This window comes from Vipera ursinii, assembly GCF_947247035.1.
Source record: "Vipera ursinii genome assembly, chromosome: 5".
Taxonomy (NCBI): Eukaryota; Metazoa; Chordata; class Lepidosauria; order Squamata; family Viperidae; genus Vipera; species Vipera ursinii.
The window spans coordinates 46,677,397-46,704,979 of NC_139518.1; the positions used below are offsets into that span (position 1 = coordinate 46,677,397).

The 27,583-nt window shown below is 37.9% G+C and overlaps 1 protein-coding gene across 1 annotated transcript; it reads right to left on the reverse strand.

Annotated features, from left to right (window-relative positions):
• Positions 1–14,046: 14,046 nt before the first annotated feature.
• On the reverse strand, positions 14,047–26,912 carry KAZALD1 (Kazal type serine peptidase inhibitor domain 1; the record flags this gene model as incomplete). The annotated part of the gene is made up of 4 exons (XM_083364968.1): positions 14,047–15,134; positions 15,788–15,935; positions 23,323–23,483; positions 26,363–26,912. The coding sequence occupies 4 exons, from the start codon at positions 26,910–26,912 to the stop codon at positions 15,040–15,042; spliced, it is 954 nt and encodes a 317-aa protein (XP_083221094.1). The 3' UTR covers positions 14,047–15,039.
• Positions 26,913–27,583: the final 671 nt, after the last annotated feature.

Sequence of the window (27,583 nt, forward strand, 5' to 3'; positions counted from 1 at the left end):
AATTCTTTCTTTTCTGATTTCTCAATTTTTGCTCAGATCTAACAGTTTCATACTGAAAGGAAATTAAATTGTTTCTATGTTCCGTTCACATGTCACCTGCTTTGAATTTAATTGTGCTTTATTACACAGTTCAAAGCGGAAGAGAAGCAAAAAATAATGGCTAATCTCAACACAGTGACAGACTGGCTAGTGGCAACTTCGGTCCAGAGCAGTACCAGATAGCTATGGCAAGTTTGGAAATGAATGTGTAGAAAGACAACAAGCAGTTAAGCAGATTCCCGATAAGGCCTTTCTCCACAAAACAGCACATTACTCAAGTAGATAACCTGGGGCTGAGTGTCAAAAAGTAACTAAAGCCAGAACTACAATTGGTTTTATGAATGGAAGTACTCTTAACTGACTCTTAGGTTTAAGCCATGTGCTTCTTTAATTTCTCCACTGACATTTTATTGCCCTATATCATATTGTCACTTTTAGTTTTTCCACAACCACTTCCATCCTTGAGTTAAAATAAAAATCCTCTCCGCAGCATTGATTCTAGCAGGGTTGAATAGAAGATAACACGGAAGCTAGCAAATATTTTCTGTATGCATGATTAAGCTAGCTGAGGAAGGTGGCTAACATAATGGACAAAACTGTTCTATATGATTCTATCTATAATTTACAATGAATTGCCTTTATCAGTGAAAAGCAAGATATTTTCACAAGTGACATGAAGCTCACTTGTTTTTTATGCCCTAATTGTTATTTTACAGATTGATAAGGCTCATCTTTTAATAAGGCTATTTATGTATCTGATTCAGAAAATAAAGTAAAAAGGCATACTTTATGACTGCTCCTTGTTTAAAACCTCTTCTATTCCCATCTAGCTATGATGTCACAAGTATTTCATCACAAAAATATACTTAGTCCAGCTTTCTCTAACCTGATGTCAACCCTTTGACATAAACCAAACTAGGAAACCAAAGTTATGTAGTCTAATACTAATTTTATTATCACGTTACAGTAACAATATCTTGCAAGTTTGAATGCACTTCCCTCCCTCTATCTTCAAGAGAACTAGGGAGGGTCAAGCCTAAGGCATTTTCTCAAATTATTTTTATGCCTCGTACTCAAATTTCTTTTATCTGATTGTTGTCTTGGTTGCAACTTTTCCTTCTGTTACTTAAGACTATCCTTTTAGTACATTATATTTGGTTAATTCAATTCCCAGAATTCTTAGTAATAGCTATGTTGCTTGAGAAATTCTGGGACTGGCTGTCCACATATCCAGAAGGAACCAGCATTAGGAAAGATTGACTTAAAATGAAAAAACAATTATATATTAAATATATTACTTTTATAATTAATGTAGAATTCATGTATGTGGAGTATAGCTCTCATTGAGTGCATAGTTTGTTTGTTTTTCTTATTTACGTATTTGTTAATGATTCATTCACAAACAATTTTGCAAATGAATCCTTTCCTCATTTTTGGTACTCTTAAACAGGGCTTTTCAACCCATGGTACGCGTACCACCTGTGGTACTTTGCCATATGGCAAGTGGTATGCAACTGCTAGCCAAGTGTAACAGGGGAGGGGAATGAGCCAAAGCGACCCAAGCCTGAGGGAGAGGCAGCTGCAGGACTGACTGGGCTCAGTAGAAGCCCCAGGAGTCGTCTCCAGCAGATTGGTTCCCGCTGATTGGTGCTTCCAGAAGCAGTGCAGAGCTGGAGGTGAACTGAAGAAAAAGGGGGGAGAGAAGAGAGGAGAGGTTATAAAAGGAGATGGTTTGGGTGGGAAAGGAGGGAAAAAGACAACAGAGAAAGAGAGGTCAGCCAGCAGGGAAGAAACAGGGAAGAAGAAGAAGAAGGGGAAGGAGAAGGAAAAGGAAAAGGAAAAGAAAGAAAGAAAGAAAGAAAGAAAGAAAGAAAGAAAGAAAGAAAGAAAGAAAGAAAGAAAGAAAGAAAGAAAGAAAGAAAAGGTCCCCTGGTTTGTTTTCTCCAGCCAGGAGAATGCAATCAGTGCTGATGAGATGAAAAGCTGGCATGTCGGAAAGGAGGTGGGTTTATTTAGTTCTGGAACAGCTGGCAGCTTGATTGGGTTACCATAAGGATTTTTGTACAGTTTTTACAGCGTTTTGTAATTCAGAGGCTCCTTTATGTGCTTTGGTTATTGGAATATTTTAGTCTGTATTTTAGGCTAGCAATGAGTCCAAAGTGTTGACTTCCATAGGTTTAATTCCTTTAAACAAATGTAATTAGTTTTACCACCTTATCTTGAGTCTGTCTATGGCTTTTAGAAAGTTTTCTTTGAAGGTAAACAGGCTTAATTTAAAGCTAAAGCTTTTTGCAATTGCTATAGCCTTTCAGTCTTAGATTGCAACATTGTGACACGTGAGAGCCTGAGGCAGCTTAAAGAGAAAAAAAACAATGGAGTTTATGTGTTTGTTTATTTTGTGAGCCTTTCGTGCTTTGCACTTTATTCCTGTGTCTTTAAGGGAACAGGGAAGGGATTGGGGGGGGGGGGTGTCCATTCTTACTACACTGTGGAAAGAGAACTAAGAAGGGCTGACCAGCTAGCTCAGGGGTCTACAAACTTAGCAACTTTAAGACCTGTGGATTTCAATTCCCAGAATGCCTCATCCAGCCATGATGACTGAGGAATTCTGGGAGTTGAAGTCCACAAGTCTTAAAAGTGCCAAGTTTGAAGACCCCTGAGCTAGCTGGTAGTGGTGCATATTAATAAACATGGATAAATTCATCATACATTTGTCAGTGCAAAGGGAAAGTGATTCAGCAAAGGAACGGCCTCCAAAGAAATGAAAACTGGTACTTTTTTCCTTTTTTTCTACAGTTTGTAATATTTTATTAGATTACAGAAAAAAATACAAAAACAAATAGTAGGACACAGTGGGGAGGAAAATGGGGGGAAAGTGAGGGGGAGAAGGGAAAAAGAACAGACTTCTTCTGTTGCAGTAGAAGGAAGCATTAACATTGAACCTCAACTTTTTACTTTTCCATAATATTATAAACTACAGTAGCCATTTCTATAACAACAAATGAATCTAATCAGTAAAACCCAAAATCCGCGACCCCCCCTTTTTTTAGTCATCAAGTTTTTGACACCTTGCTAAGCACTGGTGGTACTCAAATATTGTCATGTCCTAAAAGTGGTACAATCTGTGAAAAGGTTGACAAGCCCTGCTCTTAAATATCCAATCATTTACTGCATTACAAGGTCCCAGATTGTTCCTGAGAGATAATAGAGGAGAATGTACAAAGTCCCTGTTGTAATCCAAAATCTTACATTTTTAGCTCTGGCCCTAGCTCACAACTTGTTCTTTGGGATTATCTAAGTATTAATAGGATGTCTTATGCAATTGGTGGGCTGGTAGCAGTCCCACTAATTGCTGTGAGTCTTAATTCCTTGTTGATGTGTTTACTTAGTAATGGCCATATCTAATGTCAGTGGAGCAGTTGTTTTGAACTGACATCCCCTCTGAAGCTGACAGTAAGCATGGTTTGAAACACACAGTTCAGACGAGCAGGGCAGAGCTAGTCCTCTCATCCCTGCCACCACCAAACTCTTGCCTTTTCCCTGCATGTATCAGGGGACCAACTTAGATATTATTCATTAAAAACCTCAGCCAAATCTGCAGCCTTCATCCATTTGCCATGACTAATATCAGGCATTTGAACGTTTTTATTAAACTCTGCCATTTCCTCTCCTTTTTAAAATTTAATAATAAATTGGATGTCACATTATAGCTGCATTTATTAAAACCCACCAGAGCTCGCTCACTCAGTATGCTGCAGTCGTGTGAATTATTAAATTCACCGTCAACCTCCCCTCTCGCCGGGCCTTTGCTACAACTGCACAAGGTGTTTCTCCCTTCTCCATTTTATTTGCCAGACAGAATAAGTGCCAGCAAGAGACAAAGGTAAAACGGGCTATACTATTAACCAAAATTAGAAAATAAACATTCAAGTAAAGGATGAATATGGCACCAGAACTACAGAACAGGAGCTGCTCTTAAAGAAAATAGGCAATGTTAAGAAGAGTATTTCAGAACAAATGCAAGTAGAAAATCCCAATTTCTATGATGTGTTGTGACAATGAAGCTAATTGCCAAGTATTGTGGTCTGTGAGGATGAACCTTAGAGATAGGAGAACGAGAAGGATGAGGATGAAATGCATAGATTAGGTAACTTGCATGATTATGTTTTTGTAAACTAGGAATAAAGATAATGTTAGTACACATGCTTGGTACTTCTTGCCTGGACTGTTTTGAAGGGCTATTTTGCAAATTTGAAAGTACTCATATCCCCTCTCACCTTTACAGTCCAAGAAATTAGGTAGGGTCTCTGCTGAGATATTTGCCAAACCACCATTCCTTCGGGGGGGATAAGCCACCTTTACCTCAGTGTTGCTTAGTCTGCAGCTCTTCCTCTTGTCTCTGAAGGAAATTCTCAGGCAACTACAGTGGGGCATCTTTCACGGGTTAAGCAGTATGGGATACATTGAAAAATGTATCTGAACAATTCTTTATTAAGCCAACTAAATGTCATAACTTTTTATTATATGCCAGAACTTTTTATTATATGAGACACTTCTCAGTGGGAGCGCCTGCCCTCTGGAACCAGCTGCCGGTGGAGCTGAGGACTGCCCCCGACCTCCGATCATTCTGCCGGGGCCTGAAGACCTGGCTCTTTGAGCTCTCAGGCCCAGGCTGAGGAGAAATTTTTAACTGGGGTTTTAAGTATACAGGGTCAATTTAATATTTTTTAATTTGGTTTTTTAACTTTTGTATGGTGGATTTTTTAATTCCCTGTAAACCGCCCTGAGTCCTCAGGGAATAGGGCGGTATATAAATGTAACTAAATAAATAAATAAATAAATAAAAGAGCAGAAAGATGGATAAAGAAAAATGCTGATTGATTAAGTCATGGAATCTGCATTTAATCATAATCTAAAGATGGATGGGGAAGGAAAAACAGCAGACATTCATAGTGGACCTTATCAGGTGCTATGCTGGATACAAAGTGTTATCCACAGAATTCTTAAGAAAAAAAAAATCAGCAAACGATAATAGCTCATCAATATTAAAACATAAAATCCTCCTGTTGTTAATGTAGCAGGGCTGGAACATTGCAAAACTGTACATTACCTTTTGAAAAAAATTCTACTGGTATTTATATATGTAAAGTCATTGCTTTGTTTTCTGAAAGAGTATCAGAAGAATTTCTGTAAAATTCCTATGAAGAAGACTAGTAGAATAGTACTTAGAATGCTAGATTTTCCAGTGGAAAATGAAGTTTAGAGTAGAGATTTCAAGTAGAAGGATCAGGTTGAGATGAAATACATTAATTCAGTTTGAGAGTGATTGTGCTTACTCAGTTTACTTAATATAGAAAATTAAGTCATATAATAAAGTAAATCATCAGCTAATCAAATGGAATGAGTTCTCTTAAATTGCCAAGTTAAAAAAATTCTGGTAGTTAGTGGTTCAGCATTCAAGCAAATTCAATCAATGAAATGCAACTTCAAATCCCTTTAAAATCATCAGATCTATGGAAGCTTGGTCATTTGAAGAGCAACAAGCATACACTATTTCCAGGGACAAACTTAATATAAATTAGTATTATTTTCTTGAAGCTGATAGAGTGGGAGTAATTGGTGAGAAAAAAGTTAAGGCTACGATTCCTCTTTATTGGGTGATTTTTCACTGCAAATTTTATAAAGAAAGGATTTCCTGCTGATAGAAAAGGCGTTTACAGAACACATTGCTCTATGTCTGAAAAGATGACACATCTGACTCATCAGCCTAAGCAACAGGAATGGAAGATCTCCGTATGAACGAAACATTTGCCAGCAGGTGGCACTATTTAGTGGTCAACAATTTAACAATAGATAGGAAGATGAAAAATCTAGTTTTAAACAGGAGAATCAGGTTGTTCCTACAATGAACATATGGAAAGGGAAAGGAAAAGTATACTCAAAGTCTGTTTGAATAGTAAAAATATTTGGGGAGGGGGGTTGGTTATTTTTGCAAAAAAATAAAATAAAAATAAAACTGGGATCGATAAAGACTTTTAGTTTACCAGGCTGGATAATTCTCATTTTTCCTGCTTGCTATTTTATCCTACTTATTGTCGTATACATTCTAGGATAGCAAATTTATCTAGAGTTCTGTACTTGTTCTGCAGACAATAATGAAGCCCCAGGTTCAGTCAGCAGGATTCAGACCTCAAGAGAATATCTTTCTGATAATACTGTGAATGGGCTTCACAGTACTATACTCAGCAAAACAAAGCTATTTTTTCTTATGTATTGCTATTCACGTGGCATTTTAAACAGGCAGAAAGAGCCTTTATACGTGTGTTAATCCTTTTTCCTGCTTACACATTCTGCTTACACGGATGGTCATATGCAGACCCAAAGTGATGCCTTTGTCAAGTGACAAAATCTGCACCACATCCTGATTTTAAGGACCCAGTTTTCTCTTTTTTTTCTTCTTGAGCATAGGTAAGACTTATGCTTGGATCCAGTTAGCTGAAGCCTTTTCAGTATGAATCCGGGGCTATGCACATCCCATTTTGGACTATTTAAGAGATGTTTCCTCTGTTCATACTCCTAAAGACCTGCCAGCGGCACTGAAACCCATGCTGTTTCTTGTAGCCAACAACAGAACCACATTTTGGTCCTCCTAGCTAGTAGCATCTTTTAATTTACAGGATAGGAGACAACAATGACAAATGATGATATCAATATATCTAATCTGGGTTAATTGGCCATTTTGATAGTTTGACCTTTTCCAGAAACACACTTGTAATGTGAAGGAAATCAGGAACTGTCCTTTGGCTTCTGTTTATAGAGCAAGGGCACACACTGCTTTGTTTCCTTCTCCTTTCTCAGACTTGACACTGAAGTGATGAATCCTTTCTACCTGATCTGTATATCTTTCTTTTTTGACAAAGGATTGTGTAGTGGATACATACTGAAACCCAGACCAGAGAACCATGATATTTCAGGGCAAGGCAAGAGCCTCAGAAAGTTCTCTGCTGCACAAACACTAAATTATGTTGCGGGGCGGGTTAATGAAATGGTTTGCCAATGCCTGCATCATAGGCTTAGAGTTCTTTTTCTTCTTCTTTTTCTCCCCTCCTTTCTCTCCCGCTGCAGTTATTATTGTTAAATATTAGTAACGAAGAAAATATACGGTACTAAAGGCTTGGTTTAGTTTGAGCAACACTGCTCTTAAAACATTATTAGGATAGTGAGCCTCTCTAGGGCATTATTAAAACTTAGCAGACTTCTCCTAGAGTAACTGAGACAAAAGTTATTATGGTATGGCTTGCTTTGGTCCATTGCCCAGAGGAAAACTCATTCAAATAATGACGAAGGAACAAAGTTTTCCCTGGTTCATCCTGACCTGTGTGGTGGCCAGCACAGTAGAGGGACAGTGGTGAAGTCGAATGCAGGCAAATAGAGGAATTTTCCAATTGGGGTCCAGGGCTGATTAACTACCCCAAAGTTGCCCATAGCTATCATAATATGTTGGCAAGGGGATAGCCAGAAGAAGAAAGCACTCATTAGTCCCTGTTTTTTTTCCAGCAGATGACATTTCCTTCCAGACAGAATTGCAATGACCCAAAGTATTTCTTCTCTTTTTCCTTATCACTTAAGGTCTTATGCCAAAAACAAAACAAAACAAAAAAGAAGTTTGATTAATTTACTTGAAACAGTGGGTAATTGGGGGTAGATTCGGGAAGTTCAGGCACAGCAGGGTTAATTGAAGCTACCGAAGCATCTCTTGGAGATCTGCAATGCCCCAGCAGGAGCGCCAAACCAGCATATTTTAACTTAACAACAAATAACTTTAATTAACTTCTGTGGCAGTGACAGATTCCATACAATTAACCTTAGGTCTGGTACTGAGGAGGAGGTGATTTTCTTCTTTTAATTTTTAAGTGGTGTTGAAACAAGAAAGAGTTGTTCCCCTTGAGACTCTTGCTGCAGCAGGAGAACAGGCAGCCCAGTGTAACTGCAGCCTGAATTAACTCCCCAGTTGATAGATTTGATGATGGGAAGGAATCAAAGTCACCTTTTTGTACTTTAGCTACCACTCCAACTGGTACAACAGGAAACAAAGCAAGGGATTATTATTTTTTGGTTATCTGGACAGCTTGTCAATGGCAAATATTAGTTGCCAACAGGGATATATCATGGTTAAATAAATTGTGATGATATAGTCCAGGAAAAATCTAAAACAGTCACGTGTGGCTGAAAAATGAATGAGGCATAATAACACAACAGTAGTATAGATCAGTTTCTCAGCAATGGCAACTTTAAGATATGTGTGGATTTCAATTCTCAGATTTTACCAGCCAGCATGGGGAATGGCTGGGGGTTCTGGGAATTAAAGTCAACAAATCTTAAAGTTGCCATGGTTGAGAAACACTGGTCTAGATACTTCATAACGTTTATGAACTCCTTAGAAACACTTGAAAATTTAAATCATGAATGACTAACATCTGGCCCTTGGCCACAAAAAATGTGGCCTGTTATGTTGCTGGATTGCTTATTCCCAGGCTGAAGGATTAGCAGAGTGCTGATTCTCTGCTGTTAACATCAGAAAACCAAATAATATGAAAGAGCATCTCTGAGACAGAGTGTAAAATGTGTGGCTTCCATCTACTCTCCAGTGTTTCAACTTGCTCGGTCACTGAATACAAATGGGAAAGCTGATGAACAGGGATACTTGAATGGTGAAGAATTGTATATATACAGTAGAATTTGTATGCAGTCCTTACAGGCATATTCATAATAGGGCTGAAGTAACAATGATAACTTTATGATAACTTTATTGTCACTTTGAATGTATACCAATCGGCATACATCAAAATGAAATTTCATTGCATACAGCTCTCAAAGGGTCACCACCTCTGATATATACTCCTTGTTCGGAGCCCGCTCAAATTTCACATTGTCCATTTTAGTCTCTAGGGAGTGAACAATGGCAAACAGGACAGATGGAAATGGGGCTCCATGTGGATTAGCCCTCAAGTTAGCTTGTATTCTGACAACCTCGCCTCCTTTCCTTTTTCTGATCCTGACTCTTCCACCTTTTCCTTAAAGAGGCCTTGCTTCTTTTCGCCCCTGGAGCACGCTGCCGCCGCCACCAACTCCTCCAAAAGCCTCTCTCTCTTCCTCTGGGCCTGCCGACAGCCTCATCCAGTTCCTTCGCACCATAAGCTCCAGGTCCTCTCCTCCTCTGCCTCCTCTGGAAACAGCCCTGATTTGCAATACAATCCATCACTAAGCCAGCAGTCAGATCTTGCTTCTGGTAGAACAAATTCAAACAACGCCAATGACTTTTAACGGTCTCACCAACAGTTCCAAAACAACTAGCAACTCGCCATGCCAGCAAAGATTGTCGGTTGTATGTTACCCCAGTTCTACCATGTTGCTCAAACACATCAAAATCACATACATTCACACTCTTCAATGTATTATCATGTTGTGCATAACTGTAAGTCGTTTCCAACTCTAGGGGGCGGTGCTCATCTCTGTTTCAAAGCCGAAGAGCCAGCACTTGTCCAAGGACGTCTCCGTGGTCATGTGGCTGGCATGGCTAGATGCCAAAGGTGCACGGAACACTGTTACCTTCCCACCGTAGTGGTTCCTATTTTTCTGCTTGCATTTTTACGTGCTTTTGAACTGCTAGGTTGGCAGAAGCTGGGACGAGTAACAGGCGCTCACTCTGTTACGCAGCACTTGGGATTCGACCCACCAACTTGCCGACCTTCTGATCGACAAGCTCAGCGTCCTAACCCACTGAGCCACCGCATCCCTCGCATAACTGTACTCCCCATCAAATGGCTATTTAAGTCTTTCACATTTATGTTCTGCTCACTAGGGATAAATGGTGTTTATGTGTCAGAAACCCATTTATAACATGATTAATTGCTCCCAGACTTGAAAACAACCAATTTCCAAGAATCAAAGGAATCCATATGGATCCTATCAAGAGACAATGCTATTCTTCTCTTGTTTGCTGATCCTGGTTCAAGCAACAGATTGTCTACCAGATTTTTTTAACTAAGATGTTGTTCGATTGAGGGCACCCAGAAACTATAGCTTTGTGTAAAGATTTCTAAGTTGTGACAATCAGAAAAGAAGTGCATTTAACCTTTGGATTTCTTTCTTTCTTTCTTTCTTTCTTTCTTTCTTTCTTTCTTTCTTTCTTTCTTTCTTTCTTTCTTTCTTTCTTTCTTTCTTACCAGAGAAAACCGTTGAAAGTTAAAAACAGACTAGGAAAGTTTTAAAATGCCTTCTTTTGATTAGCCAGGATTGTTTATCAATATTTCAGAAAATACAATTTGTTCTATATTGTAAGAGCACTAATATTGTCAATTCAACTGTACAATTAGAAAAAAATGCAAATTTAGATCAGAGAAGTGCTGGCTAAAGCTCTGCAACGGTAAAGACTAGAGAGAGAAGATGAGTGTAGTCTGCAGAAAGGCTTGGACGCTTCCACAGGCTTCCTGCTGTGCTGTGAGCTTAAAAAAGCCCTAGACCAAAATTATAATGTGGGTATTGAGCTAATTCTTGAGCCTGCATCCCATCACTGAACTATTCTCTAGAGACGATACAGAATAGATTTGGTTACCATCAACAAAGCTGTTATGAAATTATTTAAGCCTCTTGACTGATACCTAAACAACACAGTGTAGATCACTTCTGGTGGCCATAATGTGCCTGCTTTCAAAATTATTCCAAAGAAAAACAATAAAATAACAGAGCTGGAAGGAATTTGGAGGTCTTCTAGTCCTGCTCAAGCAGGAGACCCCCTAATCATTTTTGTTGCTGTTCTCTGCACTCTTTCTAGTACCACATCTTTTTTTTATATCATGGTGACCAAAACTGGATACAATATTCCAAATGCAGTCTTACGAAGGCATTATAAAGTGATATCAACACTTCATGTGATCTTGGTTCTATCCCTTTGTTAATGCAGCCTAGGATTGCATTGGCTTTTTGGCAGCTGCCACACACTTCTGGCTCATATTTAAGCAGTTGTCCACTAGGACTTCTAGATCCCTCTTGCAGTTACTGCTATTGAGCAAGTACCACCTATTCTGCACCTGTTTCATCTTGTTTAATCACGTGCAGCAGCATGAATGAAGCTGTTTTTGAAGTCTGCTTGCATGAAGAATGAGAAAATAGCTTCCAGAATGAAAAAGAAGATACAATGTTCTGATCTCAGAAGGTCATAAACGAATACCTAATATTCTTTTTTGTAGGCTATACTTTTAATACTTACTTTTTATTCTATTATCCAGGCCCATATGGAACATGAAGTGCAGTGGTTTTACATCGTTGTACAGCTATTATACTTCACTGTCTACACATGACATCTACTCATGATTTCTTGAAGAGTCCACAACTGATGGGATTTGTATTATATGCTAAATCATAAATCATGCTAAATCATAAATAATAATTGCTGAATTCACACCCCATCCATCCTCAAGTAAACTGATCAGATTATGGGTGTACTGAATATGTTGCATGAATCAGGGTCACATTGTTGTTTCAAGACAAAATTCTTATTGTGTATATGTATATTATATGTATACATTATATGTATAAGACACAGGTTAGTCCACTGTTAAGACAGAAGTGGTGCTTTCATTTTAAAATGGTCAGAATTGTTCAGGATGGTTGGATCTTATGTCAGGAGCCAAGCGGAGTCCAGGGATTGTAGAACAAAAATAAGTGGAATCAAAAACAAAGTTGGCAGGCCAACCCATTATCTTTTATATATACATAGAACACATAAATACATCCAAACACCTATTCTAAACATAATGCAGAACAACCAATTCATTTATACAGCCATTTTCATACATAACACAGACCAACGAACATCTGTTGTCACCCACACAGACAGTATAATATAAGATTTATAAGTCAAGAGCAGGCCAGAGTTTCTCACTCCTGACTTTGGGCAAGTGCAGGATCGCTAGTGCTAACGTGGAGGCTAAGAGTTGAATCACATTGAGAAAATAGTTTAAGAAACCATATATTGTACCTAGGAAAATTAAAAAGGAGAAATAAATGATCAAATTGCTCCATATGTATGAAGGTGGGAAGAAATACTATGATGATAAGAGTGGCAAAGCATGCTTATTTTTCCCATATTTATTATGTCTGCATATTCATATCTGTCAACTCATGCCCAACTTTCTTCTGGAAAAGAAGGCAGGTGAAACATCTTCCAATAGGACACTCTGACAGATTTATGAGCTTTTTTACAGATAAAATTGTTTACAATATCTTGTATTTGGATATCTCTAGGGCAGAGTTTAGTGAGATGACTCAGATAACAATTTGCAAGACTATCTGGGGATTATTATGAGTTTATAGAGAGGAAGGATGTAAAATGGGTCCTCTGTGGCATACAGTATATCCTAGTCCTAGTGCCTGTAGATAGGATCCGTGCTTACCAGACTGGGGATTGTATATCACAGTTTGCCAAATTGGGGACTGGAGGCACTGTTTCACAGTGTTTCTGCTCCTTCCTTAATGGGCAATCTCCATTTTTGTGCATAGAGGTACAACAATCATATCTGTATTTGCTCCAATGTGAGGTGTCTAGATTCTGCTCTCCTCATGTACTATTTAGCATCTATATGAATCAATGGGGGCTTTGCATCACTTTATGTGAAATATAATCTTTGTGCTAATGATACTGAGCAGTAATTGCATGTCTAGGCTAGGTTGTGGTTACAATCAAAATCCTGGCCTGATGCCTAGAGGCTATGATAATGTGAATGAGCCAAAATAATAATAAAAAAATCTTAGCAAGACACTGTTTTCAGTGCCTGACCTATATAGCTAAATTCTTGTTCTACCATTGGTTGTGGATAGGATTACACTTCTCTTGAAAAAGCAGGTTCCTAGATATGGAAGTGGGTGTTCTGGAACTCAAGAACTCAAGATAGACGCTACCGCCTGGATGCCTTCGCCTAATAACAATTGCAACCTTTTCTAGACTGAGTGGCTGTCATCACTACAGAGCTAGACAACTACAATGCACTCTATATGAGACCACTCTGCAGAAAATTCAGAAGCTACAGTTGGTTTAGAATGCTATGGTACATCTGCCAAAAAGTATTAAGGGATTTAGCAGTAATATACCAATTCTAGTATTACTGCATTGGTTACCAGTTTGCTTCTGCATTCAACAAAGCCCTACATGGCTTGGCCAATGAGTACTAGGATTATCTTCCCCCAAAGACCTGTCCCATATAGGTTTTCAGGAGGAGATGCTAAGAGTCTTTTCCCCATATGATATGAAGATATTGGGGTGTGTTTGTGTGTACACCCTTTTGGTGGTTGCCCCCATAATTTGGACTACCTTGACTTCTAATGTCTACGGATCTCCTATGTTTGCAGTCCATAAGAAGGCATTTAAGACCTTTCTATTTTGCGGTGTATTTGGGTCAGAATTATGATTGGATGCTTTTAGTTTATGTAACTGGAGTATTATTTGTAGCTATTATTTATTGTTTGTAAATTGTTTTTGGTTTTGTGAATTAGGTGAGTTCATACATTTTTACACGAATAAAGATAGAGAAAACAACATGGGAGGAAAAGCATCCATAACTGATGGAACAGGACTTTTTGAGTAGGATAGAGAGAAAGAGACCAAGCTGAACATCCAAAAGTGCTGTTTTGTTGAGCACTCATTAGTTATTATTTTTATGTATTTTAGCCATTATACAAGTAATATATAACCTTAAGTCAAGGTGACTGGTTGCACACACACCCCGCCTGTTTTAATTCTGCCAGCAATACAAAAAAAAGATAGGTTAGACAGAATAATTAGCTGAACGGCACCTATTTATTTTGATAGCTGAACAGATGAATGCAGCTGTCATACCTTAAATTCCAACATTCAAATGCTACATTCACTGTTTTACCATTTATAGCTTTGTGTGGCTTATCATGATCAGATATATTTAGGTCCTAATTGAAATTGAGCCATTCATGCTCGTTTCATTTTAGGTTTTTCTGGATGTCTTTCCAGATTTCAGATCTTGAGACAATTTTTTTTTCATACATGGTATGTAAATGTAGACTTCCAGGCTTTGGGGAAAAAAAGCAAACTTGAAAAACAATAGCACATACTATGAATTCCAATTAGCAGTGAAGCTGAAGAATAGTTAAATTCACAATAGAGACACTGACCAGTATTACTATTTTTGGAGTACTTCAGTTGTGGTCTCTTTGATCAGCACTTTATAATTAACATTAATTCTTCTTTCTGCAGCAAGGAAACCCAAAGGCCTTGCCAAATAATATCCTGCACCTATCATCCAGTTTATATACAGTATGTGTTTTGGCACACTTTGAAATCTGTTTTCCATTTTAAAAGCTGTTCCCAAACTTGTTTAGCAGTTTCCTTCTCTGCTGATCTAATCTTGCCTCCTTTAAATTCTTGAGTGTACCAAACATTTAGTTAAATTTTGTTAGAGATTTTAGTTCTTAGGCTTGGCTCTTAGGCTTCCCATTAAAAAAAGAGGCTTCTTTTTTTTTTCTCCACAATCTCTGCTACTTGAATTATATCCATCAATGTTGTCTAATCTCTGAGCAATTAAAAAAGGAACAATTGTGAATGTGATGCATCAAATCAATGAAATTATACACTCCCAGAATCTAATCAAAATCCTTTTTAATGTCCATTTGATTTGCATTAGTTAAATACAAATACTTCTTCTCTTCTACCTGCTTTGATGTACTTGTCATCCAGGGATAGGTCATACGATTAAGTATATTGATTTTGTCCACCCAGAATTAACTTATACTGTACTAAAGTTCTCCATAGAAAAATTTCCTTTGGCTTCCTTAAAATCACCTTAGAGTTTCCATATTAATTATTATTCTCTGGAACTGGGGCACCAGTTGATAATGAAATAAATGTTCAAATGGGAAAGAATACAAATGACCCTGCATTCTGAGTGCTATTCTATATACAGTATGTCCTTTTCAGTAATAATCATATGATTCATCACTCTCCCAGTCATCATTTGATCCCAGGTTGGGCCCCTTTGGCAGAGCCAATGAAGTTAAATTCAGTTGATCTGCAAATATAGGACACAAAGCATATGGTTACCATCTGAAATGAGTTACTGTCCTCCTTTATCTACTGCTAAGAATAGTGGACTGAAATAATTGCAGTTCCAAAAAATAATGTATAATAAATCATGTTAACTGGATAATGGGTGCTGTCTATGAATTTTACAATCTATCAGCATAGTTGTAACTGTTAAACAATTTGTCAGGCAATTAGCATATTGACTGTGGATGTTTCAGATAATTTGCAGTGACCATGCTAGTGGAATCTGATAGCAGCTGAACTCCAAAACATCTGGAGGAAGTCATCTATCCTTTTGCTAACAATGGGACAAAGGCTACTATTTTGATGGCAATGCCATGCATTTACAAAGTACTGTTTGAAATGCAAAGAAGAAACATAATTCCATTTCTGTACAAAACACTATATTTTTTATATCAGCAGCATTTTACAGGGCACAGAAAATAAATAATTTACTGAAATTAGAGAAAAATTTTCAGATTTGGAAAGATATATAAAATAAGAAGTAATGGCTAGGTAGACATTAGCAGCTTCCTGAATATCGAAGAAACATGTGGGTACTAGTGAACACAAGAGAAAACCAACTATTGAGACAAATAAGTTGGCTAAAGAAATGATTTAAGGCTAGTTTTTACTTACCAGGAGTGAGAACCATAAGGCTGGCAGGAGCTGCCACTTGTCCAACACTGTTTCTTGCATAGCAGTGATACCTTCCTTCATCAGTCAACCGCACAGCTTGGATTTGAAGCCAGCTGGTTACCTCATACTTCTGAGGACCTCCCCTAAACTACAGCCAATTAAAATAAGACACATTTAAATCTAGAATCATTCACTACTATTAACCACTGCCCATGCATGATAAATACAAACTCCTCATTTTTTTCAGAATGTACAGTAATTCATATTCAACATCTTTGACTCATTTCTTTTCTGAGCTGTCTAAACATTAAAGCAACACAGGGATATTGTAGAGCAGGCCCAAAACATACTTCCTTTTTTTTAAAACAATTTTTTTATTGATTTTTAACAATTGCAGTCTTTAGTGCTTAGTAAACAACGTGTTGTCTAGGTTCACATATTTAACATTAACTTCTTCAATATCAATCAGTTCAATACTGCACAAGCCAGTGTTTTTTCTCTGATCCTCCTTTCTTCCCAAATTGTTTTCATTTTCCCAACACTATGCAAATACAATTCTTGCTATTATTAATACATACAAAATTGAATATAAACATCCTCATCATATTTTCTAGTGTTATACAAATAACAATATCAGTTTATAACCTCTTTTCTAACCAATTTATATTTCAAATGTATTTGCAATTAAAATCTCCTTATTAAATCAATATCCTGTTTTTCATGTTCTTATTTAAGTTTAATTTCCCATCAATATTCAGAATACCTTTGTCAGTTATAGTTTTCTCAAGATCAGTTACATTTATATAGCTAAGAGTTTCATTTATACAAGCTATCCTCATATTTTCATATTTCCCATATCAAAAAAGTACTATTCTAATTATAAATCACATCTTTCTTATTATAACAGTCTAATTATATCCAAGGGTTACCCATTCTTTTAATCTTATTCAAACACATGTTTAATCATATAATGTCCCCTCTGATAAATCAAATCTTCTGTTTTTTAAGTCTAACTCTAGCTTTCTTCCTTTGCCAAATAGCTTTCCAGGCCAAGGCAATTTAATCGCCAAAAATTTTTTCCTCTATTTTTGTAAAAGTTGCTTGGAACGAGAAGGACAATTTATGTAAGGTAATTTTGAGGGGAAATTTTGCCCATTTATATTCCTTAAGCAACTCCCACTTTCCTTCTCCCTCAGCTTTTCTTTTCATTTTTTGTCTCCCAATCTCTTGCATTTCCCCTAACAGTTCTATAATCCATTTTTTAAAATCTTCTTTCTTGTCCTCAAGTGTATTTTGGAGACCTAGGAGGTAAAGTATCTTTTCCATTTTCATTGTTATAGCTGGGTCTTGCAAGATTTTATTCGTCTGTGGCAGTTTGTATTTCCCTTCTTTTATGTCTTCCAGATAAATTTCCTCTGATTCATCTTCTTTTTTTTTTGTTTGTTCATACTTTGCAGTCATTGTCTGGGAACTTTCTAGTTGTAGATTTAAATCAGAAATTTGTTCATTTATGTTAACTAAACTGTTCTTAATCTCATCACAGTTTCTTCTGGTGTCTTCTTTATGTGAAACAATTGTCTGGTGAATTAATTGTAGCATAGAATATATCTCCTTCTGAAAAGTGTTTGTTTTTTCTTGAGGCATCACTCCTGCAGATCCTTGATAAACCTGGCTGGGGGCTTCAAATGGAGGTGTTGAGTATGTTTTCCTACCACTTTTGGCTGGGTATGAGGCCTCCATTTTGTTTCCCCCCTCCAGATAGTCTGTCAGAACTGTTGTGATCTCCAAATACAAGTCTTATCTAATATCACCAATCTTGATGGCAATAGATAAAAGTTTCATCTAGTTTTTCTGGTCTTTATATATAGCCTTTATAATACAATAGGTTCCAAGATAAGAGTTCAGCACTAAAAGCAATGTTTTGTAATAGTCCTTCTGCTCCGGTGTCCAAAAATGGTCAGTCAGGCCAGGTTACAATCCAGAGTATTCAAAGTGTTCAAAATATTCAACCACCCTAAAAACAATCCAAAACTCTCTCCCAGCCTAACATAACCAAAAGTCAAATTTTTCTTTTTTCTCCAAATAGTTCTTGAGATTAAAAGTCATAGCTCAGTAGGTATTTATAGTCCAACAAGATCAGGGTGATGTATGCCAAAATATTTTGCTCTGTTGCCAGCTATTCTCTGTTAAGCTAGGAGTCACGGAGCAGCCAAGAAGCAAGGTTATTTTCTGTTTCTAAGCCTCTTACCAGATCAGCATCAATCCTTTCAGTTGTAGTGCTATTATCTAATCCACCATTAGATGTCATTCTATATCCATTTTCCATTCTCAAAACAGAAGGTTGATTTCTTATATTTCACCCTAATATTTTTTCAAAGAGAAAATCTTGACAATTATTTCAGTTCTCAAATTTGTCAAAGCTGTAGCTTTATATTGTTTCCATTTCAGTATTATATTTTCTGTCCCTCATAAAAAAAATTAAAACACCACTTCCATTTCTCTGGAAGGGTGAGGCTACAGTCCACTTCCTTCTCACATTCGGAGGTTTTTTGCTTCTTGGGAGCTTTTTCCAGGAAATTCAGTTAAAAAATAGTAAAGAAAGGCTCAATATTCTCACCCAGTCCCAAACATGCTGTTTACGAACTGCTAATTAGCGCTTTCTTTCTTCACCTGTCAGTAGCTAGAGGCTGGCCACAGAGGTGCAGTCAGTCTTTCCCCTGCTGGTTTGGAGGGCTTTCCTTGGATCATACAGAAAGACCGCTGTCTCTCCATGATCAACGAGGCACCCCTCCTTCTTCATCGCCTCTTTGGGGCGACTTTAAGGCCTTTTAGGGCCCCCAGGAGGGTGAAATCAGGTGTGGAAGGCAGAGCTCTGCCTTTATACATCCGTATAGCTATGACATCATCAAAACATACTCCCAACATACAGAAATTAAAAACAATCCTTACTATACATCTTCTGAGGGATCCAGTATATACATCTTCTGAGGGATCCAGTATATTTAAAAAGTATTTTGTTGAATTAACTCCATTTGGCTTAGGATCTGGATATTTGTGAAACTCCCTGCTCTGGGATGAATTTGCTCAACTGATGAGATCACAAAACAAAGGCTTGCTGAGAATCCCTCCACCAATGCAGAAGCCCTTTGTCAAAAATTTTCAGTGATAGCCCCCCTCTTCTAGAACAGCCTACATCAGATATTAGGCCACTCCCTCTTCATTAACTATGAAGAGATTTAAAGATACCCCTTCTGGAGCAGTTTGAAGAAAGAATGTCCAATTTGCAGATCCACTGGGCTGGATGTTATAAGCTGTATTGTGTTTCTTTCTATTGCTTTTATCCTACTTTGTATTTGGTTGTTATAAACCACTCAGAGTTTCTGAATTGGAGTGACACATACGTGCCAAAAGATAAAGTAATAAATACAAATTACTTGCAAGTTTCCCATATCTAAATTCAAGGATGCCTTTTTCATGAGATCACTGGACTTTGTTTTTCTTTTTGCTTCTCATCCAAGAAGCTTCTTCAGCTCTGACTGGATGGAGGGGAATCGCAGGAATTATACTCCTTGCAGACAATGATATAAATCCTGCCATTCACCACCATTCCGTCAGAGCTGAAGAAGCTTCTTGGGGGAGAAGCAAAACGTCTTCAAAAAAGAAAAACAAGAAAGTCCAGTTGCCTCATGAAAAAAGCAACTTTGGGATAACTCATATAGGATTAAGTGTTGGCTTCATCACAGCTCCCTGAATCATATTGTTTTACACAATCACATCTACTCATTTGTGCAAATGCATGCTTTTAATCAGTATATCTCAAAAAATACATTTGGCATTTTTCTGAGTTTAAAAAGCTGCAAACTTAGAATATCAAACATGTTATCAGTCTTCTGGCAGGACTATTATGCTGAGCATTTTATCTGAGAAAGTCTCCATCATGCTACTACACAGTATTTAGAAGATTTATATAGCCACCTAACTCTGTGTAGTATACATCAAATAAAAATTCCGAATCATTATTGCAAGTAAAAAACCCCACCTTATATCAACAAAAGAAATGAAATTGAGTACCAACATATCACATAACATATTACACCTATCATACATACTCCATCTCCCAGAAGATGGATCCATCTATCATTTTAGATTAACCCTGGAGTAAAAGCCAAGTTTTTAAAGTTTTCTTCCAAGCTAAGTGAATTGGGACCATCTGAATCTCAGGGGCAGATTGGTACGAAGGGCAGGCACTACAATAGAAAAATATGTTTAACTATTAAATTCACAGCCATATATTTAACGTTGACTTTGAAATTTGTCTTCTTACAGTTTTCATCCCTGTTATCTTTTCATATTCCCACTAGTTAGGGAAAACAGCTCATCCCATCACCATATATATTTGGAAAGTGTTGGATTCCATCCTATTTTTGACTCTTTCTTTAGCCCGATTCCAAAGCACATTGTGGGTGTGTGATTACACTTACATAATGCATATGGAACTTAAAGTTTTTCAAAGAAGCATGCATTTAATTCTATTTGCACATAACATGCATATGTATTTTGTACTTGGGCATGTGCTAGACATTTCAGACTGATGTAAAATACCAATCTATGTTGCTGTTCTTTCCATAGTGGAAAATAATCTAAATTATTTACAGATGGAACTAGCAGCAGTATATGTTCTCTTTCTTCTTTTAAAACCTAAATGAGAAAGTTTGGAAGTTGCCCACATACTGTCTTCATTTCTTAGTCTTCTCTGTAAACAGGACACATGGAATCCATGTCTCTGTGTGAATGCCTATATCCAGATTTTTCCTTTCACTGTCAGGTCAGAGCAGTGAACTGCACCCAAAAACAAGGATGTTGCATAATCAATTGACAGATTTTTTACAAACTGCCTTGGAATAACCATTTAGTTATCTAATAGCACTGCAAAACTGAAACAGATTCTAAAATGTGTGGTATTTTGGCAGGGGCTGGACCAGAGGAGGAATCGTGAAATCATGCCATGACAACTTCTTTATTTCAGTGTTGATTCTACTAACATTTTCCATTGTAGTGTCTCTTTACTATGATCTGATAAATTATTTCTCATCAGCGGAAGTGCCCTCTTATTGCTCCAATCTTCACTTTTTCCTCAAGAAGTACACAAGCTTGGACCTGCTGTGAATATAGGTCAAGATTCTCTCAAGTAGGTACACAAACATACCACAAGCACTCCAGGTTATAACTACAGGCTTCTATCCACTCATCTTTGCCGGGGGTGGGTGGGGTGGGGTTGTGTGTGTGGGGGGGTCAGCACTAGGAGAAAGTCTTGTATTTTCACTTGTTTCCCATTCTCAGGTTAGCTTAAGTACAAACTTTCAGCCTCCAGAGAAAATTTGTTAGAAACTCTTCTGCCAAACTCTGCCAGCAAACTCCTGTTAGCAAAAGTCAAAGTCTTTGACTTGCTGAATGAGTCAGATTTAGCATTTATACATGAATCAATAAAATGGCATGATCAGCCTTTTTTCACTGCAGCTATACAAAATCTGGCTATTATGTGGCTAATAAAGATATTTCATCTCATAAAGTAACAGCCTGACATAAAACTCAACCATTCTGCCTCTGTATTAGCATGGCATACTCCAAGGCATATTTTTTATGGAGATCCCTATAAAAGATGCTAGTATGTTGTATTGTTTTAGTCTCCAGTTCAAATGGGCACATGCACTCAGCTAAAGGGATTTTAGAATATCTGCCTTACAGAAACACAAGAGAGAGAACATTGATCAGCATCCAACATTTTAATTACTTCACCACATTAGTAAAACAATCTTTACCCTCACAAAACAACAGCTCCAAGTCACACTGTCCCTTGACATAGCTCATACATCTTTACCTTCTCCAACTATCTGTTGGATTAACATCTCTAAGTGAGGAAACTTCATACGAACAATTGCAAGTGTGAAGATTTATATACATGCAAGAAAAGCAATTATGCAAAAAAAATTGCATGAGGACAATGATAAATACATAATGATAGGGTGGAACTGTTTGTATGTGAAAGTCAAATCTTTTGTAAAGCCTGGAGGACCCATAGGCCTGTACAATCATTCTTTTTCCTACACTTCACTTAAGATAAATGTATGTAGGATAACATTCTTAAAGTCCCACTGCCTAAAAAAGGTCTCCAAATCCCATGCTGCATACAAATTAAGCAGTGCATTAGGACCTTGGTAATCTTGCTTAATATCTATTCTTCCGCTGAACATTTCTGATGCAACGTATTCTCTAGCATTACACCCAGACTATTTTTAATTAACTCATAACAGCAGACATTCTCTCTGGAGATTTCCCCATTGATTTTGCTTTTTTTTGTAGGAAAGCAATTCCTGGTTCCAGTTTAATTTGTTCGGTTGTATTTTCCACATCTGTTTTCTTGGACCACTGTGACTGTATTTATGCCAAAGGGGTAGTTGAAGTTTTTTTTTTATTGAAAAGTTTTTCAATACATTTTATCTTTAACAAAACAGCCCCTCCCCACCCCCTCCCACCCTTCCCAACCCAACCCAACCCATGAAGTTTTGATGCAACAATGCTAGGAATAAAAACATCTCTTATTCTAAATGATAGATGCTATCGCAAATATTATCCTACTGTTTCCCTTGACATAATATGGAACTGTCCCAGCCTCATAACCAGACTGTGACTTGACATATGCTTTTACCCCACCCAAACATTCCATATAATAGTAGAAGTCTTAATTCCCGTAAATGATTCTTAGGATCTCCTCACACACCCTTTAACTGGAAGGGTGTAACACTAAGTACTTTGCAGCCTTTTAAGTTCTATTTTAGGCTGGCTTCCCAAGCTTGTTAACCTCTGTGAAGATCCATGTTAGGAACATTCACAGATCATCACAGTATTTCCAATTGCTAATGCAAATGTGTGCAATTGTGCCCAGCAAGAGAACAAGCAATAAAAATGGAATGGTAATTAAGGCTTGCAGTAAGAAAAACAAGAGAAAAATGGAGACATGTTCATGGGTTAACTGTATTTTTAGCAGCACCAAAAATACAACAACAACAACAAAACTACAGAAGGTTATAGCAAGAAATCTACACATGCCACAAGCTGGCTGTGATATGTTAAGCAAGTCGATCTTTTGTTAAGCAAGCAGAAGCAGTGTAAATGTATAGCAAGCAATGTATAGGATAGAAGATCTGAAGAACTTCGAGAAACAATTTGATGTTCTTACTTAGGAAATTCAGGTTCAAGCCCACCCTCAATAATGAAAGCTCAGTTGATGACTTGGACCTGTCCCTCTCTCTCAGCCAAACTTCATTCACAGTGTTGTTGGAACAAAAAAAAGAAGTCAATACTACATATGCCATCTTGAGCTTTAATCTAGGAGGAAAGTGGGAATAAAACTAACAAAATAATTAAATACAAATAGTGACACTTTAGGACCATATACAAAGAGCTAAAGGGAAGACCATATTGCCCATACACTCAAATAACCACTATCTGAGGGCACACTAGATTTTCAGGGTTACCTGAACTGAAATGTGGGGGTCATCTCCAGGAAGCAGCATATCCAGACCCTCTTTCCTCCATTCAATAGATGCCATGGGAAATGCAAAGACTTCACAGCCAAAGATTACATCTTGCCCAGTGGTGTTCCAGATATCATAAGGAGGAGACATAATACGGGGCTCTAGGAAAGGCCAAAAAATATATGAGAAGTCAAGAATCTCTATATTATTTGTCCGTGAAGGTATTATCTTTTCTGATCAATTTTAGAGATGATGCTTCCTACAAGTTACATATAGTACATATTTCAAGACATCCTTTAATCATATGGTGTCTAAATCACTTTCACCTTTTGATAGTAAGCTTATATTCAAGGCCTGTCTTATTTTTATTTTTTCTGTAACATCTAAACTTTTAATAATGGCTTGGGCATGGGACCAGGTTACTTTCAGGACTGTCCAAAAAGGAAAGGCTAGTTCTAGGTCCCATCCACTAGGAAAAGTCATCAGGTGGGTCCATAGAGGAATGCCTTTTCTATTTAATGTTTGCCCTCTGGAACATCCTTCCTCTGTAGATTAGGCTTGCCCCTACCCTATAGGCTTTCAAGAAGGCCTTAAAAACCTGGCTCATAACCAACCCTAGGGCTCGAGCTATGTGGTTAAGCCTTTTGTATTGATGAAGTATGTTGTGGTCTTATTTAATCTCAGCTCCTATATTTGTTTTTTATTATCTTTATGGTATTTTACCTTTTACTTTTGGATCACTGCCTAGACTCATATGTTTGAGATGGATGGTCCTATAAACAAAATAAATAAATGAACTATTGCACTATACTCTCCATTTCCTTTTAGCGGAAAACCTTTTATGATTGAGCTAAATAGTGCTGCTTTGCCAGGCCAACAGCAGCTGTTATAAAGAATATATTTGCATCATCATGGCACATCTGTGAACCAGGGCCCTTGGCCCCTAAACGGTGGTCCGGTGCTTTGTCGCAGTCGTTTAAATGAAATGCTTTCTAGGGATGTTGCTGCTGCCTCCTGTTGCTGGGGAAACATGACAGCTTTGTGGCAGCTGCTAATCAGCTTGCTTTATTGTCAAATGCTTGGATTTGACTTAAGCTTTCCAGCTACTCACTTTTCCTCTTGTTTTAAGGTTGGATGCCTGGGGAGTGATTGTAGCTGGCTGGTAGGTAGAACACAAGCTCTGCATACAGAATGATTTTTATTCAAGCTCTGGAACCTCCAGAGTTTTGTTCTGATTTTTACAAAGATCGGTAGCAATGAGATAGATTTTTACCTCAGCATGCCCTGCAGGTTAGATATTAGATGCCAGGCTAGATTAATAATTTATGCTTTGTTAGAAAGCAGCTTCTAATCTACCAGTGGTTTTTTTTCTTTCAATAATATGAGTAGCTTTGTGAGACCACACATTAGACCAAGTATTAGAAACTCTTTCAGCGTCACAATCCTGTCTCTCCACATTCTTTTCTGTTTCTCAACAACCAGCCTAAATTTGCTTTTCATTACCACCATCAGTATGGAATCCTAGTTTATTCTTCTGTTTCAGAATATCTCCTTTCCTTGCAATAAGGAAATCAAATTAGAGACAGTTCCTTCAACACTTGCAGGTCTAGCTCCTGTTTATTACCAGTTTGTAACAGTGTCATCTCAGTATCTCTGGAGAATTTGTATATATTTTTTATCATTGGTAACTTCATATTAGGTGAGAAGAAATGGGATACTAAGCCATAAAGTAACTTAGCTTGTAGCAGCCATTACTGTACAGTTATTACAGAAGAGATGTGTAATATGTAAATGCTGCTTTAGTAGCAGACATCTAGAACAACATCTAGTCTGGTTTGATTGACCCAAGTTCTGTTATATTATGAATTCCTGGAACAATATATCAGTGTAGACAAATGTGTATGCCAGGTGATACTTCATATCCCTAATATATGTTTATTATAAATGAAATATTTCTCTCACTTACCTTAACTCTAGCAATTACTTTTATATACAATTGCTTGGGTTTGTCTAGCTCTAGAAAGTAATGGTCTCTCATCTTAATGCTGAGGACTGTTTTACTTGGGTGAATTCATCAATTGGTATTGATTCCTTATCTTCAATTATTTAATTCTTTTTAAAATCTTTATGACTGCAACACTCCATAGAAACAATAGATACACACTGACTGTGTACTATTAAGAAATATGTTCAGTCCTTGTAGAGAAAGATAGTAGATAAATGGCAGTACATGCAGAAAACCCCTAATTCAATCTTTGGTACTGTTGTGATTCAGGGTCAGCCTGTGGGTTTGGCAGTTGGGTCGGACGACTCAGAGGAGGAGGGGGGTGTTGAAGACCTTGCTGAGAGGGTTGAAGATCTTGCTGATGAGAGCCCTCAGCCAGGCCCCTCCCACTTGGTCACCACGGAGACCCAGCTGTGTGAGCCTGACAGCGTGGATGAAGATGACCCACAGCTGGCCCTGTTCAAGGACGCCCGATGCAGGAGGCAGTCAATTAGGAGTAAACAGAGGAAGGCAATGGGGCTCCTCGGAAGGAGGCAGAGAGAAGCCACGTCCTGAACTCTATATAAGGGGAATGTGTGGGAGGGCTGGTTTGCTGAAGGCAACCGCTTGGATAGTTCCTGTTTCTTAAAGCTCCTGTTTCTTGGTTTGTCTTGTTCCGTTTGTTTTTGTTGCAATAAATTTGGCAGGCGTAATTCCAGCCTCTTGCCTTCTTGTAAAAGGGGTTGTCCCTGCCTTTTCTGCAGGGCCGGTAGCAGGCTGGTACAGAACAGGTACCAGAGTTAGGACTAGATAGCAGATTTTGTGAAAAAACACTTCTGAGAACTGCAAAATTACCGAAACCAGGTTGCTTTGACCAATCTCTCTTACCCAATTTGAAACTGTCAGATTATTTACTTCACCATACATTTTTCATTTCTGAAAATATAAGAGCTTAGAATCATTGCTTCCCATTTATTTTATTTTCAAAACATTTAAAATAAGTCCTTTCTGGACTCGCACAGAAATTGACAAAGAGGGACGTACAATGGACCTTACCTGATTCACAGGGTCCTTCATGAGCTACAGTGAGATTAGCCTCAGGGTTGGAATTAAACGCCTCTTGGAATTTGCAGATCTGAGTATATGTTTTGCCATCAGAGCCACAAAGAGCTTGGTTAGACAGACAACTGCACTGGGGCTCAGGCACTTCGCCATGTTGCAGGTCTTCTGAATCAAGACGGCACTCTAAGTGATCCCCACACTTGCCATAGAAGTGGTTGGTATGGTCCAGGTCACAGATCTGTCCCTCTAGATTTGCACATTCCTGACAACAATCACAGGCATCCAGGACCACTCCAGCCAGGCAACCACGAGGGACAGGGCATTCTTCCAATCTACATTCCACACAACTTTCCCCTTCCTCTAGAAGCCTCTGCCAGCCTCGCTGCAAGTAATCAGGACCAATGGGCAGTGCCGAAATAAGTGCATCCCAGCAGAGAAATAGCATAAGAAAGGTAACTTGTAGAGAAGCTAAGGTCGCAGGTTGAGACATTCTCACTAGCTCACTGGAATTTGGCACCTGTTTGTCAGCTTTGTGTGTCACCATCCCTGGGTTGATAGAATAGCATTCACTACTTGCTCCTTTTCAAAACCATGAAGTCTTCACTGCCTGCAAAAAAGGGAAGGAATTCAGATGCAGCAATTATTTCACCAATCAGTTACTGTAAATGAATACTTGAATTGGAGCATTTTGAGAACAGTCTTTCCATGCCTCCCATTGATGATCTAAACCCTTATTGTGATTTTTCTGGACCAGGAAGAAAGGTTGGCTCTTCTCAATGTAAGAAGCTCTCAGGCAAGTTATGCTGCCAAGAAAGCATTCTAGTCTTTAGATCAACCACTGAGGGAGGCAGATACACTTCCCATCCATCCAGGTTGTTGCAAAATGACGGTGACACAACAGCAAAAAGCACTGTCATTTATGCCCAAGAGGTATCACAGGTTCTTGAGCAGGTTCACGGGGCTCCAGTTTCATACCAATATCACCATAAGAACAATGAACATAAGACACAGAAATGTCTGTGATCATTTTGGTTCTTTTATTTATAGTTTTGTTCTACTTTATTTTGTTTAGCTTGTACCATATTAAATTCAAGTTGATAGTAACAGGTCCATAGGTAGAGACTTGAGTAAGGAAATCTAAAGCAGAACTCTCAGGACTTAAACACAGAAGCACACCTACCTATAGGAATATATTTTTTATTGTATTACTTCTAA